Source organism: Myotis myotis, unplaced genomic scaffold, assembly GCF_014108235.1.
Source record: "Myotis myotis isolate mMyoMyo1 unplaced genomic scaffold, mMyoMyo1.p scaffold_m19_p_8, whole genome shotgun sequence".
NCBI lineage: Eukaryota > Metazoa > Chordata > Mammalia > Chiroptera > Vespertilionidae > Myotis > Myotis myotis.
Genome location: NW_023416390.1, coordinates 89,666,573 through 89,684,197, shown reverse-complemented (window position 1 = coordinate 89,684,197; position 17,625 = coordinate 89,666,573). Strand labels below are relative to the sequence as shown.

At 43.7% G+C, this 17,625-nt stretch overlaps 1 protein-coding gene across 1 annotated transcript in view; it reads left to right on the top strand.

Moving 5' to 3' along the window:
- Window positions 1-17,625, top strand: part of CNTNAP5 (contactin associated protein family member 5) — an 876,948-nt gene that overhangs the window by 450,811 nt on the left and 408,512 nt on the right. Inside the window, exon 8 of the mRNA XM_036320828.1 lies at window positions 11,200-11,464. Within this exon, the coding sequence (XP_036176721.1) occupies window positions 11,200-11,464 (265 nt within the window). The remainder of the gene's footprint in view (window positions 1-11,199; window positions 11,465-17,625) is intronic.

Here is a 17,625-nt window from a genome sequence, read left to right as displayed (position 1 = left end):
ACAAGATCACAGATCATTATGAAACAATATTTAATTAGTCATTTAACCAAAGTGACAATAAAGGATTTCAAAAGACAAATACAAAAGGTTGAATTATTTGTTATCAAAACTAGTTTTTACTATTGAGGAAATTCAGTTTTCATAAGTAGTCAGAGACCTGATTACGACAACATAAAGCACAGAAAATTATTTTGGTAAAACACAGAATCTTTGCTTCCTAGGCAGAAAACTTTATATAATCTTATTATGAGTAAACCAATCAGTACAGGAAAATTGTCCCTTTAATAGGGAAAGAGGAAACCAAACTCTAATTTTGCATGACCTTACTTTTGATATTTAAATTCACTTAATTAAATTCATTTTAATCTTATTCACCTATCGCCCATGAAATTTTCTTTCTCAAGATTCCATTTCATAAGCCTTCTACAACTTTTGTTGTAATTCCCTCAAAAATAGCATTTCCATAATTTATACCCTCTTTTACCCAAAACATACATTTATTTCATTTCATCTTAATTAGAAATTTCAATCATTAGAAACCTTCATGCTTAGTAAAAAAAAATAATAATAAAAATAAGAAATTAGCTTCTTTTAGACTGGTAAAAATATAAATATATTTCATAACCTCTAGAAACATAAGTTCTTTAACTGGCAAATATATGTAATACTTTTTTAGAAACATGTTCTCTTACTAAAGCATAAGACACATTCATTTGTAAACCTCCCTCCCCCAAACAAACAAACAAAAAAAAACACATAGGGATTGGCCTTGAAGTTGTTAGGGACTCTGATGCTTGGATACTTATGGTTGGCCATTCTTACCCTGTTGCTTCACCCTGAAGGTACCACAGGCTTCCAGAACCATGGGCCTTCCATCCACATGCACAGCTACAGAAGAGCAAAAGGAGAGAAGGCTAAAGCAGTGTCCTGCCTGATGAGAAAGCACCCCTCAGGGAGCCTCCCAGGAAGCCCCACACAATGTTTCTGCCCTGCCTTACCTCATGGGCCAGACCCAGTCACCTGGCCACTAATACCTGCAGGGCATGCGGGGAAATGTGGTCACCCAGCTGAGCATAAATTGGAGTTCCTCTACAGGGAAAGGCAAGGGAATTTGACTTTGAGTCTTGACTAGGTTTCTCTGCCAAAATCTCTTTGAATACTAAGGTCAGAGTATGGCAGTTCTCACATAAGGAATGAAAGAATTTCTATTTCAGTGTCACAGTAGGAAAGCCCAATTCTACATCACCATTATAGCAAGGCTCTAGATTGTGCTGTCCTATATGGTAGTAAAGCCATATGTGGGTATTGAGCATTGAAATGTGACTAGGTCAAATTGAGGTGTGTTATAAGGGTGAAAAAATCTCAATAATTTTAATACAGACTGCATGTTTAAATAATATTTGTATGTATTGAGCTAAAAAAACAATATTCAAACTAAGGTTAAGTTAATATGTTTCATTTTACTTTTTAAAAATTACTTATTTAATAACTTTATATCAATACATTATTTTTAGGTATATAACATATATAACATAATGACTCAATATTTGTATACATAGTGAAATGATCATAAATCTACTTAAGATCTTTTTCTATAATTCTTTTTCATGACTACCAAAAAGTTTTAAATTGGATATGTGGCTTTCATTATATTTATATTAAACAGATTTTTAAATGTCTTTATTGTTGAAAATATTACAGATGTCCCCTTCCCCCCCCCCACCCCCGATTGAGCCCCTGCTTCTCCCCTCTCCCCAGGCCTTCACTTTGCTATTGTCTTTGTCAATGGGTTATGCAGGTATGCATGTAAGTTCTGTGGTTTGATGTAGACTATCTATTACCACAAATTTACATAATGTAGTGCATGCTCTATCTTTTCAAATCATTTTCATTAGAAAAACTTTTAATGTTTATATATAGTGATAATAGCAATAATCATAATTACATAGAATTCTTGCCATCTTATAAAGCATTATTGATGCAAATGAAATGCTGAGTTTTATAAGGTACTTATTATTGAGCTACAAATTTACTTAGTTTTCTAGGCTAATTGGTGAAAGTTGCTCTTCACACTTATTTGCTCCTTTTCCAATCTCTACCCAAGAACCAAGAAGCACACACTGTGTTTTGATATCTCAGAACTTTTGTTCCTCACTAAAGAGAATGTAGTCATAATAGCACCAATGTGTGCTTATAGAGTGGACAGTCGCTTTGTGTGTGGAACAAGCAAAGTAGTTTAGAAAAGAAAGTTTACTCCAAAGGAAAAAGTTAACACACACACACACACACACACACACACAAATACTGTCTTCCTTTGTCCTTATACTACTGTAATGATTTGTTACCTTGGTGGTGAGTAGAATAGACACACAACTAAAGATTGCAGTAGAGGGAACATACAATTATGGAATTACTCAGAAGTGGAAACCATTTGAAAAATAATAGTCAAATGAGGGTTTCATAGCTAGCTGCTTCTATCCCTACTTAGATTAACGACTATTTTTTCTCAATAATCCACACTAATGCCCTTGATAGTAGTTACTAATCCTGTATATTGCAATGAAAGCTTTTAAGTGAAATACTTGGAAAGCTATTTCACCAACCTTCTTCTTTGTAATAAATTAAACATTGAGAAAAATTTAATTATGTAAATAAAAATAGATGTACTTCCACTACCCAGATACAGTCAATATTTTACAAATTAGCTCTGTTTTATACCTACCTATTTATTCAGGTCTACTTATATGGGCAAATTTGTATCCTGTTTCCTTTATTTGGTATTATATTATAAACAATTTTATGTTTACCATAAACATTGCTACTAGTGATGGTAAAAGAGTATGTCATGTGGAAATACCATAATTTATCTAAGTATTTCTTCAATTTTAGACCCAGGTCTTTATTATTACAAATAACAATGCTTATTGTATAAATCATAGTCCAATGTCAAATTATTTCCTGAAAATAAATTTCTGGAAGTGAAAGTTAAGTACCAAAAAAGATTATTAATATTTTAAACTTCTTAATTTATATTTTATATAGCTTTGCACAATATTTAGTGCAAAAATTAGCGAATGTTTAGAATATAGTTATTGCTTTATCCTGTGCCTTAAAACTAAGGGCTTATCACTTCAATCATGGTTCTACTTTTCATGACTTTCCATTCTCCAATTCCCAAAGTCTGGATTTTATTTCTAGATAAAAGGAGCTACTCTGCAAAAGCCAAAAACTCATATGGGAGTGTTCATCTTTGATGTAAAGGGAATAAGCACAAAACAGTCAGAAACAGAGGCACACACTGACAGGAGGGGCAGGAAGTGGGAGTTGTAGGCCCAGGAGAGGCAATACAGGAGAGAACCTCTAAGGCCAAAGGTGGTCTGTGGCTCTCATTGGAGCTCCATTTACTGGTATGTGTAGGCAGCCAACTCATAGAAGGTCAGAGGAGAGGACTGTGTGAGGAAACACCTGCGAGCCTGCCCTACGTTTTGGCCAATGAGTAGGCATTCCCTTCAATCTAAAGATGCTTCTCTCCTGAGTGTCCCACAAATGAAAACCCAAGGAAAATTATGTCTATCCTTGAAGTCTTTTTTGGCAGAAACAAAACGTTGCATTGTATAGATTAATGACAAACATCTAGTCTACCTTAAATTTTAAAAATGCACTTTTTGTCTTCTCACCCTTTAATCTATTCCTGCTCACAACCCCACTCCTTCCTACTTATCATCCCAAGCACAGATCAAATCAAAAAGGCACTTTTCTCACTCCTGGTGAATGCTGTTCCAGCAACAGACTTCTCTCAAGCATGTACTGACAGCGCGATGGCATGGTCCATGTTCCCCCATCCAGAAGCAATGCAAGCTCCAGGAGGACAAGGGTTGAGCCCGCCTGTCTCTTGGGCTGTGTCCTTCCCACTCTTCCCAGCAGGACCTAGCCTGACCCATGTGAATTACTTAATACGAATCTATTGAATAAATCAACTCAAGAATGAAGGAGCCTATCTCTCCACAAACATAAAAAAAAAGAGATTTATTTTGGTCCCCTCCTCTCCCTGAGTTTGTAAATTGGGAAGACAGCTTTAGTTCACACTGCAGCCTTTCCCTTACATTTGCTGACAGATGCTAGTCAGTCCTGATAGTTTGAAGACAAATCAAATTAGAAATGGTTGTACTCATTTGGAAAATCAAGAATTGGCTTTGAAATCTTTCCCCACAAATTAGATTAAATCAAGAGCATTCCCCTACAGCTTATAAATGCTTGATTGGCTTTGTTTTGGTGCCTCATAATTGAAGCTCAGATTTGCACTGCTAACTTTTCTCCCACTCACCAGGGAGTTGCCATGTCTGGATGATGATTAAAAAAAAAAACACCCCCAATGGAAATGCTTTATAAATAGCAGCTCAGCACAGTGACGTAACCCTTGGAAATGTCACATTTAGGAGACTCTAAAGTCAGTCAAGGCAAGCAGAACTTCAGCTGGGTCTGCTGCATTCTCTTGAGGCCTTAAAGTTTGGTTTCTGCTCCTCCATATCTGACATATCATCTCCACTCACAACTGAAGGAAGGGATGTACCAGGACTTGGCTGTAGAGCACTGAGGAGTCCCAGTGGGAGTAGGCTAGATGCGCATCCAGCACCACCCTTGCCCACCAATGCAGTCCCTTCCTCTAGCTACTGACCTGACTGCAATCAAACTAATTCTACCTTTGGTCAAGGCCTATTCTCAATCTGTTTGTTGTTAATTTAATTTTGAACAAACTCAAGAAGAGTGGATACTTTGCTAGAAATCAATGATAAGGTTTTATTCAAGGGTCTTAGGGTTTGCAAATTGAAAACACAACCAGGTGATAACACAGAGTTTTCCAAAGAAGAAAGAAACAGTGAGGGTTCTTAGGATGAATAATATATTCTTGAGAAGAATCAGGCCAGCATTATCAGCCTCCGGATTGGCCTGAGATGGTGATCCTCCAGATGACTTGTGGTCTGGATCACAGATGTCAAACGGCCTTGAGAATACATGACAGGTGGACAGTACATGTAAAATTTTTGCTAAGTCCTACAGGGAGTAATTACGGTGTTATCTGGAGGTTTCATATATATTCATCCATTGAATCAGGAGTGAATAATTCAAAAGCTTAACTTCTCAGGTTAGTTAAACAACAACAACAAAAAGACTAAAATTGTCTCCTCAGCCTCAACCTATTTGATTTTAGTAATTTACCATCTTGACTATAGTGAATTTATTTTATTTCTTCACTCTTTCCTCACTATCTATGACTTCAGGTCTTTTTACAGCAGAGTGGTCCACTTTTTGAATGCCCTCCTCTTTTTCTATTGGGGAATATCTAGCAGAGAGACTCTTGGGCTAAAGATCCTGGGCCCCAGACTGGTCAGATGGATTTCTGATCTATCAGTAGGTACCCTTCCAGCTGACACCAAACCCTACCACCTTCCACATACACACATCAGAAGCATATGGAGGGTTTTTGCCTGATGGTCATACAGGGAAACAATGACTAGAGCAGCAGGTGTAGCAAACCAAGTATGTCACTGTAGTGAGGCCAAGGCTGCCAGAGCCCTGGGAGCCAGTCCCATGTCTGAGACTGCACAGCCCAAGCATATAAGTTCCACTGCACATCCAGGGCCATTGACCTTGCATTCTCCTCACAGGCCTTTTGTCTGTAGCTTCTCTATTTTCAGATTATCATCTAATGCAGAGCTGAGGATAACTTTATGGTGCCTTTCACAAAATAGCTAAGTGGCTTTATTGCTATCACAGGCAGTAAGTGTCTTTGGGCAGTGAAATGAATGCAAAGGAATGCATTTGCCAAACCAAGACGACTAGAGAAAGATGGTGGCTGTCATCACTGCCCAAGGCTTGACTGGAGGAAAGTGCTCACAATTGAAAAATACCTATGAGCAAATCATCAGTGTCGGCCCTGTTAGCCATAGCCTGTGGTGTGTGCAGCCAACAGGAGACCAGCAAGTAAGTAGAGATCTGAAAAGGCAGTGGGTCCCTAACAAAGAGATAAGATGAAAAATTCGGGCACAGTTAACTTTTGCTGCTAAGGTCTGATGTCTGCCATGTACATTCACAACTTCAACTGAACTTGTGTTCAATCATGAGACACAAATGAAGCCATCTGGGAATTTTGTTCTTCTCACTTCTGCGGGTTCCCCATTCCAGCCTAGTCAATTATGACATTTTCTTCAGTGTTAAGACCTGGCTAACATTCCCCATGGCCCATGAGCAAGTGATAATGGAGTCCATGCTTAGGAATGCTTGACAAACATGGAGACCATTAGCTCACTGTTTAGTACATTTCAGTCTGTTCCATCCATCATGCACTCACATTCAGACCATGAAGGTATTTCCTGCACTGTGTCCATAGGCAGAACAGCGTCTCTGAAACTGGCCCCTCTGTACCAGATAAGCTCCATTTCTGACAGCTCATCTGATCCGTGCCAAAGACTTAATTGATTCAGAGTTCTCTCTGTTAGATGTTCCTTGCCCACCTAACTGTAACATCTTCCTTTGGAGGAGTCCCCTCCACTATAGGGTGGGTTTTATTGGATTTCTGTCAACATTTGACAAACTTCGAGTTTGGTGGAAACCTGTTGTGGATGTGTTTGGGAGGAAGGTGCTGCTCAGAACCTGCCTTCACTCAGGGCTTTCTCATGATTCCCATGGCACAGCCCACGGACCAGCTCCCAGTTAAGGGTCTTACATATGACGTCTCTCATTTTATCATCTCCAAGAAAGTTTTAGCTACCTCAATTCCTGGGAATGTTCAGCATTGACCTGGCATTCTCATTGTAAAGTATTTTTTATCCTTTTTCTGAAAAGGGGAGAGAAGGAGAAATATTCAATGGATTGGTTGTTGTACCCTGATTTTACAAATTAGGCTTTGTTTTTAAAAAATATAAAACAGGATTATCTTCTGTTTACTTACTATTTTTATATCATTATTTATAGAATCTCTTGCTCAATTCCCTGCAGTTACAAAGATATTGGTAGGGAAAGGCCTACTTTCCTTCCTTATGCTCTGAACTCATAAAATACGGTCTTTTAAAATGTAGATGCTTGGTTACAGTTCTCATGACAATGGAAATGTTTCAGAGATGCCTATTCACCGCCCAGAGAGAACATAGGTGATAAGGATATGAGTGTTCATTATCAGATACCCAAAGAATGAGGGAGTGAGTGGGAACCTTAGAACCACACATTCAACAGCCTCAGGTTGCAAACAAGAAACCAAGTCTCTAGAAGTGACTCCAGGAAAGCTGAGCTGGGATTACTCACATCCCTGGGAGAGCAGGGTCAGATTGGACAGAAGGCTTTTCCCATCCACTCCACTTCTCCTCCTCTGCTCTTCCTAGGACTCTGCATTGAAGAACACAGTAGGGGGTGCTCTAAAAACAGAGCTTTGGACATTTCAGACATGAGGGCAAAGACAACAGGGCACAATCTGAAGGGAAGCCATCTAAACGCCGAGTACACACCCCAATGCCTTTTCAGGTTATGTTGGTCATCACACAGCTTCCCTTCACCAGGGAGAGGAACTCGGGCTGTATTTGGAGTCCTTGCCACCAGAATCTAGCCAGGGACACTTGAGTGTCACATGCATGCCCCTCATGAAATGTTGAGTCCCCTGGCCTGTTGAACAAGAGGTTGGTGCCCGTTAGACATTCACTGGGACGGAGTGCGTCTGAGCAGGGAGCTCCCAGGCAGATGTGAGGGGGCTGATCAAGTAAGGGGAGAATCTCAGCTCCTCAGGACCCCAAGTGTCCAGAGACCCCACTTCCATGGCTTCCAATCCGGAGGACACAAGGAAAATGGCTAGGATTTATCTAAACACCGGATTTTACACCCATAGGATGTGGGATCCCAAATGAGTGTCCTCAGAGTGTGGCAACCTGGCATGGGGGGTATTTCAAGCTGAAATCAAGTGAAGCTCCAGGCACTCAGGAAGAGTGTGTTTGTTTGGTTAGGTTCATGTTCCCTTTCCTTCTTAAAGGGACTCAGATAAAATAAAATAAAAAAATAAAAAAAACCTGCGGGGGGTGGGGGGAAGATTATACTCACCTACGCTTATTCACTTGAGCGCATGTGGATTGAGTGTGGTAGGCAGGGTGTGTCCAGGCCAGTCTCTCCGCCTGGTTTCCCTCTGTCCCACTGTTTCTTACTGGTCTAGCAAGAATGTGTTTGTCACTTTCTCAGTTACCTATGAAATGCTTATTTCCGCTTTGAAGTCTCAAACCCATTTCCCCCTTTCCCCTTTGTCCAAAATGACATTTATACCATATTTGGCATCACTGGTTTTAGAATTTTCATGTTGATGTGAATCCCCCATGCACATGCATTATACATTTGATTTTCTCCTATTAGAGTTTCAATGTTTTTGTGTGTGTTTTATAATCCTCACCCAAGCAGATGGTTTTATTGACTTTAAGAGAGAGAGAGGAAAAGAGAGAGAAACATCGATTGGTTGCCTACTGGCATCCAACCCACAACCTAGGTATGTGCCCTGACAAGGAATCAGACCCACAGCCTTTTGGTGTATGGGTCACCATCCAACCAACCAAGCCACCTGGCCAGGGCTGCTGCTAGTCTGCTTTATGCCATTTGCATTATTGGATGAGCCAGGAGAACTAATGGGTAAGAGAAAAGTCCCTGGCCCCACAGGGAGAAGGGAAGAGGGCCATCGCTGCGACCCCCACGCTTCTGCCTACTGCCTATCACTGCTGGCCAACCATTCCCTCTACACAGCCTCAACCTGGGGTACAGCTTTGCTCTGGCGAGTTGGTCACCAGAGGAGGTGAAACTGACCTCAGGAAGGAAAAGGGGAAGAAAGGCTTCTGCCCTCTCCTGATCTCTAGAATGGCATTTGTGATTTTGATTCTCCCGGAAGAGAGCCCGCCTCCATGAATCTGCCAGCAGTGGGGACAGTTTCATTCTTGAATGGAAACCCACCAGAAATCAAATAGAAGCACATTGAAACAACAATGCAATGTCATGAGCAAGTGGGTAGATTCTTAAATGGTGGAAGCCAGTACGGAAGAGGGAAGTGTCAGAGATGGAAGCTAAATCCTCCACCTCAGGTCAGGTAGGCTGGGCTGGGCTCCCTGTCCCTGCTGAGGGGGCTTTTGTGCAATTGCCTCCCTTTTGGAAGTCCGGTTGGTGCATTCTTTAAACCCACACGAGGTTATTGTGCAGAAGGGATGGCTCTGCGTGGAAGTGCTCCGCCTCCTGCCGGAACAGTGGGCATGTTTGATAGATAGCAGGAGCTTTACCCTTTGACACATTAATTACCTTCTGGGGACCTAACCTCTGGAGAAGAAAACATCTAAGCAACCAGAGCCAATGATTAATGCAAGGATATGCTCATGGCAGCCTGCTTGCAGAGTGCACCACTGGAAACAGACTGTTGGTAGAAGGTTATGTGGAGACTGCTGCGTGGTTTCAGAAATACCAGACAATCGTGAGTGTGCTTGGGACTGAGGGAGGTGTTTCCAGATTCTGAAATGTTTGGCGCTGCACCATTCACCTGCTCTGGAACTCAGAAGTGCACTAGTATCTAACCCCGCTACCTGACACCTTCGTGGAAATTGAACTCAGCAGCTGGCCAAACCAGGTGCTCTCCTTGTGGAAATACCTGACTCTTGCATAAGTGGCACTGGCCAGCCGGCCTTGGGAGGAAGGATTTACCTGGAACTTGATGCGTCTACGACTATTTAGATGAAAATATTGCGTTACACCAGGCATGTCAAACTTAAAGGCTAACACGGGCCAAATAAACGAGGCATGCAGCCCGTGGACTGCGAGTTTGACATGCTTGCGTAACACTCATCTGGGTAAGTTTGCTGCACTGTCGTAAGGATTAGTTTGTGTCTAAATGTGATGAATGATAGGGATGGAAAACAGCATGCGGTTGGCTATGGGGTTTGAGATAAAAATTCCAAATGGTTTTCATAATGTAACACCTCTTCACAATTTATAAGGCACCCCTGCTACCTCCTCATTCACCTAGTAGAAGTGAGTCCTGCACGTGGCTCAGGTGGGCACGTCCCTTTTCCCTGTAACTTCCCGCTGCAGAAGCTTGCTCTAGTCATTGCAGGCAATCGTGGACCAGTTCTCCTCACCTGTGCAGACGATAATCATCTTCCTCTCCTTCCTGGTTCTAGTGGATGCACACTTAACACTCCACCCTCTGCTGCCTGTGTCTCCGAAAACATTCTTAATGAGTTAAAAATCCGGCCAAAGCCGCTCAGCTGCTTCTGAGTTTGAATGCTAACATTAGCAAGCACAAACGGGCTTTTCAACATTGCCTCATGCCCCTGACCCTCTCTGCCACACGTAATGTTTAGAACTGTCAAGTTCCCTGTAGTCCCCAGGAAGGCCATTTTGTAATTCCTCTAAAGCTTTACACAGCCATGTGCATTTTGCTGAAAAGGTTGAGGGCACATCCCGCCCCTCTTGCCCACTTCCTCCAGGAAGCATCACTTCTCTGGTGAAAACTTCACGTGTCCTGATTTCTTCTAAGAATCCCCAGGAATTCCCTAGCCAGTTTGGCTCAGTGGAGAGAGCATCGGCCTACAGACTGGAAGGTCCCAGGTTCGATTCCGGTCAAGGGCATGTACCTTGGTTGCAGGCACATCCTCAGTAGGGGGTGTGCAGGAGGCAGCTGATTGATATTTCTCTCTCACTGATGTTTCTAACTCTCTATCCCTCTCCCTTCCTTTCTGTAAAAACTCAATAAAATATATTTAAAAAAATAAGAAGCACCAAGAGCTAGTGTCTTTCCTTTAGCACATTCCACATTGTATCTGTTTTTCAGGTGTATCTCTTTAAAAATGATCCTTGTGCTTGGCACATAGGTGACTTACAATACATATTTGTTCAGTGAATGGATGTAATTATTTTATATCTGGTTCTCTAAAAAACAGTGACCCTTGCCATCCCCCACCCTCCCAGGTCCTGGATGGCCCCCTTTGCAGCCAGCACCGTGAACCTTGGCCCAGGAATGGAAACCACCTTGGGGGTGTATATGAACAAAGCTGACACATTTTTCCTTTAAAATCTTGCAGCTGAATGTGAACTGATCCTGAAATGAAGGTCAGCTCCAGGTGGTGGTTTATATCAGCTGTCAGGTTGCAGAATAAAAAAATGGCTTTTATATGTTTGATTTTTATTGTTTTCCAGGGCAATGTCACTTTTTCCTGCTCCGAACCACAAATTGTTCCCATCACATTTGTCAACTCCAGCAGCAGTTACCTGCTGCTGCCTGGCACCCCCAACATCGACGGGCTCTCAGTGGGTTTCCAGTTTCGAACGTGGAACAAGGATGGGCTGCTTCTGTCCACAGAGCTGTCTGAGGGCTCGGGGGCCCTGCTGCTGAGCCTGGAGGCCGGGACCCTGAGACTCCTGATTCAGAAAACGACAAGACGGGCAGCGGAAATCCTCACAGGTACCATCTGCTCACTACCTCTAGGTCAGTTTCTGATTCAGCCAAATCAACAAATGTGTTGAGGTTCTGACCAACATGTACAGACTCCAGCTCCAGGCCTGGGGGCTGACCCAGTGCTCACAGTGGCTCTCAGTCCGCCCCACGGGCAGCAGCTGTAGCTGGGCAAGCCTCTACACTTCCCCATCCCTCAGTGCTTTGAGCTGGGAAGCGGGAATGAGAGTCCCATCTAGCACCATGGAGCAGGATGGAGACAGTTCACAGAGCACTTTGCTGTTCTCCACAGGCAGGGTCTATGCCATAGAATCGTCACCATGCTAGCTCAGGTAAGGCATGGCCCTCACTTTACAGACGAAGGATCCTGGAGGCTGGAGGCTGGAGGATAAGCAACTTCCCAGCTCACATGGCGACCGGCGACGGCACCAGTTTCATCTTGAATCTGTCTGACCTCATTCTGTAGCTTTGCTGTATGCTCCCCCACCATTGACGTTTTCAGCCACCTAATTCTATTTCAAGTAAAAGTTAGTCAGTTTAAAAAAAAATATTTCTAAATATACATTTTTAAGTTATTAAGGGAGTGCTGCTACAGATGGCATCTGGCTATGACGAGACTTAAAATTGTCCTTAAATAGTTGGCATCTGAGAGCACTCACTGTCTGCAGCGACATGGTACCGATTCTAAGGATAGCAACATGGAGCCCGTGTGAGAACATGACTCTGGCTCTGCTGTTTCTTCAACAAAATGGTGGGACTTCCCAGCCTTCTCCATCTATTGTCTCACTGGCACCTCTGACTTGCCACAAGAGATGCTGACTTATTTGACGAGTACTTATGGAGGTCAGACCACCTGCCTGGCCTTGGGTTAGGTCTGAGGCATGCTATGAGGCCGGCATCCCTTGGATCAGATCCCCTCCCCCACATACCCTGGGCCAAAATTCATCCAGGATATTGCACAACATTGCATTTTCATTTAATTTAAATGACTTCCTTCCCACGCTAGACTGTGAGTTTTGTGATCCAAATAAATTAGAGAAATTCAAGTTAAATTGTAAAGGATGTTACTTAACAATCAAGATTAGGTCAGACTATGGGAGAGTCGCAGATGCCTCCAACCCCTGGGGATAGCAGCGATGCCTGGGTCTTGGAAACAGAAAGGTTCAAAAGGCACCTCTCGCCCTGGCCGGTTTGGCTTGGTGATTAGAACATCGCAGGTTCGATCCCCGTCAAGGGCACATACCTTGGTTGCAGGTTCGATTGGGAGGCAACCAATGGATGTGTATCTGTCATGTCCATGTTTCTCTCTCTCTTCCTCCCTGCCTTCCACTCTCTGAAAATTAATGGGAAAAATATCCTCAGGTGAGGATTAAAAAAAGAGGCACCTCTTCTCCTTACTACTCTTCAGTCCTCGATAAACTGTAATGTCTTATACATAAGTGGTAGTGTGTTGGTTACCTAGGCCTGTATGTCAACTTACAGCAAGATTCAGTGGTTGTAAGTGAGATGCCTCAGTATCTAACAGTAAGCCTCCAGGTCTCCTTGACTGGGTGAGCCTGGCTGGAAGGGCACAGTCATCTCAAGGTACAACTAGGAGTGGTCTGCTTCCATGCTCACTCCTGTGCTGTGGGCAGAATCAGAAGGTCATGTGTATGCTCATCCCCTTGGCCTCTGCAGAGGCTGCCCATGCTGACAGCACTCTTACCCAGAGGGAGGGAGCCACAGGCAGAGGGAGAGGGCACCCAGGACAGAGCCTGGTCTATGTGGAACCCAGTCCTGGAAGTGGTCTCCCACCACTTTGCCGTGTTCTGTTCATTAGAACCAAGTCAGTAGGTCTAGTCCTTCCTAAGCTGAGAGAATGTGCAGGGGTGGGTAGAAGCTATGGGTCAGTGGGACCCTCTGAGAGTCTACCTGAAAAAGAAGATAAAACCAATTCCTCCATCACAAGCCTGTGATGTCTAGAATCCTGAGCAATGTTTCTCCTTCCCATACTGACTCAAGACCTATCACTAGGAAAGGCCTCACTGCATAGAGTCAGAAAAGCTACGTGAATGTGTGCAGTCATGGGACTTTTATGAAATGTATAAGATTCCCTGTAATGGTGATGAATTAATAACTTAGAATCATAATATTTTATGTGTCCAGTTATAAAAGTTAAACTCAATTATCCTTATTTGAAGTAGAAAAACATAAACTGGCACTGGGCAATTTCTATCCAATCGGCAAAATGTTTGAGTACAGAGACTTGTCAGCCTCAGGTCAAAAATGCAGTTTTAATATAGTGCAAGCCCTGGCGGCCCCTTGCTCAGAAGCACCCAGGTGTGGCCTGTGTTATTAAGCACATGCCAGCCCAGGAAAGCGTGTTTCTGAGTGAGAGAGTGGCTGGTCCAAGCTGCCAGGCACCCAGCAAAGAAGGGGAAATAATTAGTTATTTCAGAGCTCTCTCAAGAAATGAGTAGAAGGGGGTTTTAAAAATGTGCTGAGTTCCTCAGATGTGTCTCAGAAGCTTGATTCTTCTCTTCATTTTGGAAAAATTGAGCTTTTTTAATCTTTCTTCGAAATGGATCAAGGTTTTGTGTCTGCTGGCATTTTTCTACATAGGGGATAAAAAACAAAGATACAAACAAACGGAAATAGCTTTCCTCTCCCTTACATTTTTGAGGAGACTTATTTCCCTGGAACTTGAGATAATATTGCCTTTATAAGAGACAAAAAATTCCCATAAGAAACTAGAAAGCAATGACCATTGCCCCAATAGTTTTTGAGGGACCATGGGCTACCCTTGACATATGGTACATCACAGGAAATGGAAAATAGCACCATACTCTATCAATTGAACAGGGATCCAGCTTCTCCAGGTATATTTCAGAATGGTCCCGGTGTTCCTAGTGCGTCGGCCACAATGAGCAGGTGACCCTGGGAGAGGCAGGACCCGGCACCTGGCCCAGCCACTCCTGCTCCAGAGGTCTGTGCCACGTGCTTTGGTTCCGGAGTCACTTGGAGCTTTCTGCATGGCGCCCAGGGAGAGGAGTGCAAGCTAAAGGCATCCTCAAAATAGAAGGGAACTGAATGTCATTGCTCTGGGGGACAACGTTCCAAAAAGTGAAGGAGGACAGTGCAATGTCTCCCTTGTATTTTCCCTTATTTTCTATTTTTGTCGTCTTCCTTCTTGAGAGTCATACACATGTGCACCTGAGGAGAAACCAAGGACACCATGTCCCCAGAGGTGACGTGGGAGTAGAATCAACAATGCCATGGGTCTCCTGAGGCCAGAGCTTGAGCTATCACCTGCCAGGTAATGGAAAAATCCGCTCATAACACTATGAGGCAGGTGTCAGTTTGCCGACATGCACAGGAGCAAACTGAGAATCAGAATTAACTTATAATGACCAAGATGGGTTCCCCTCAGGCCTTTCCTTTGGATTCCGTGTGCGTGGTCTTTATACTACATCTTGCCGCCATCCATAGTCATGTTTTCATATTGTCAATTGCTTAAATAATTCAAATGTAAAAGCATCCTGCTTTAGAGGAAAGATTTACAGACAAATGTACAATAGGCTATTAATGAGAATAGGCTATTCAGGATCAAAAGTTGAATTTTCCCAAAACAGTTCTGTTACTTGGTGGTACTCTTATTTCTAGAATCTTCTGTGAAGGAGGACTGACACAGAGGGAGCACTTGTCGTCTTGGCAGACTTGTGGTCTCATTTAGCTCAGGCTGCTGTATACTGCTATAAAGTAAACCACACATATCTGCATGTCAACACACACCTGTGCACACACACACACACACACACACACCCCAACATTTATTTTCTATGTGCAACATACTTTCTAAAGACTTTTCCAGAGACTTGATGCTGATTCTATAGTAAGAACATCAGCTAAGCACTACGGGAACTAAGTGACATAGCCGCTAGGAGGAGGCTGTCTGTCTGCTTCCAAAGCCTCTGGCCTCTACTGTGCAGCCGGTCCCACTCAGGTCACCCCTGCACCCTAAACCCCATGGAAACCTGGGGGCTGCACCGGAGCGGGGGCGGGGGGGTGGGTACCTGCAAGGAGTCTCATCGCATGTCGAGCCTTGCCCTTTCCCCCTTCAGGACTCAGAGCAGCCATTCAGGCAAACCTCCACTTAATGGACCAACATCTGGTTTTCCTACTATAAACGTTTTAAATCTCAGCTCTTTAGCGCTTCTGCTGAGGTACTGTGTGCTAGCGGACTCTATCTCTCAAGCCCACACCTGTTCATTGAACAATAGGTACCATGTTCTATTTTTAAAAAGGGAATAGCTGCCGTTTTAAAGGCTCTTAAGAAGATGCTTAGAATGGAGCCTGGTATTATCCGCGCCTGAATTACTGAAACTTGGGAAGTTTTACAGAGGTAAAGGAGACCACCTGGTTTGTTTCTTTGGAGAGTCAGGGCGCAGTGTTGGTGAGGAGGTATCAGAAAATGAAAGGCATTCAAATTGTATTCATAGAGGTACTAGAGCTGCTTTATGTGGAGAGAAATTAAGACAGAGACATAATAATGGTCTTTGAACATGGGACACACTCTCTCACAGATGAGTGTTTATGTCACTGCAGGATGCAGAACACGTGCAATAAGATCAAATGACAGAGAAAGCACTCTTGGTTTTCATTAGAGAGTATCCCATTCAGAGTTTTCCAGCTTCACTGCATGCTGCTCTCATGTCACGAGGGCTTCCATCACAGAGTGGAATTCTCAGCATTTGGGGATGAGTCTCGGTGCTGTGTAATGGGACCCAGAGATGGGGGAGGAAGCCTCAGACAGGAACTCTGCCTGGCAGCTGGGCACCACTAATGATTATATGAAGGTGAGGCCCATTGCCAGGCACAGAATTCCTGGGCAAAAGGAAACACAACTAGCAAAGGTCCAGGAATCAACCAGGTGCCATGGAGAAGTTTTCATTTCAGGCAAGTAAGTGACTTATTGAAAAGGCCATCTCAGCTCAGTCCATTTAATTCCTCATAGGAACAAGCAATGGCGTTCCTCATATTTCCTCAACCACATTATAATTTCTCAGTATTTCTCTAGTTTCTTGAATAGTAAGAATGAGAAGGCTTTACAAAAATAACAATGAAGCAATCCATTCTAATCAGTTGTTAATTTTCTATACTTAGTAGACTTCTGCATTTGACTTGTTCTTTCTCTAGCTGAAGAGGTGACAAAATTCTAATAAAATAACCTTAATCAGCAGCTATCCTATCTAATCCTATCTAATAAAAGAGAAACATGGTAATTAGCATATGACCTCTACCCTTCCCATTGGCTAATCAGGGCAATATGCAAAATAACTGCCAGCCAAGATGGCGGCCGGCAGCCAGGCAGCTTAAAGCAAACATGAGGCTTGCTTGCTTCAGTGACAGAGGACTCCAACGTTCCCCGCCTGCCACTGCCGGCCTCTGAGCTGCAACTCTAAGCAACTATGTTACAAATATAGAAGCTAAACAAAACCCCAGACCCCCTGGGCTTCAGCCAGCAGGATTGCAACATTGTTTCAAATACAGAAGGTAAACAAAGGCCAGAAATCTGCTTTCAGCAGCGGAGGCCTAAGAGCTGGAGCCAAGGTTCAAAGCTAAAGCTGGCCCAGAATAAAAAAAAAAAAAAAAAAAAAACAGAAAAAAAAGAGTGGCTGGGAGCTTCAGGCACCCCCAGCCTGAAAACAGCCCTCAGCCCCTCACCCAGACTGGCCAGGCACCCCAGTGGGGACCCCCACCCTGAAGGGTGTGTGACCAGCTGCAAACAGCCATCATCCCCTCACCCAGGCTGGCCAGGCACACCAGTGGGGATCCCCACCCTGATCCAGGACACCCTTCAGGGCAAACCAGCCAGCCCCCACCCATGCACCAGGCCTCTATCCTATATAGTAAAAGGGTAATATGCCTCCCAGCACTGGGATCAGCAGAGCCGCCAGGCCTCCCAGCACCGGGATCAGCAGAGCTGAGAGGCCTCCCGGCATCAGGATCAGTGTGAAAGGAGGCAGCACCCAAACCTCCTGATTGCCCTGCAACTCTCTGTGTGACAGGGGGCGGGGCCACAACCTCCCTATCCTCCCTGCTCTGTTCGTGACAGGGGAAGGCACCCCAACCCCATGATCAGCCCTGCTCTGTGGGTAATAGAGGGCAGCGCCCCAACTCCCACCCCACGG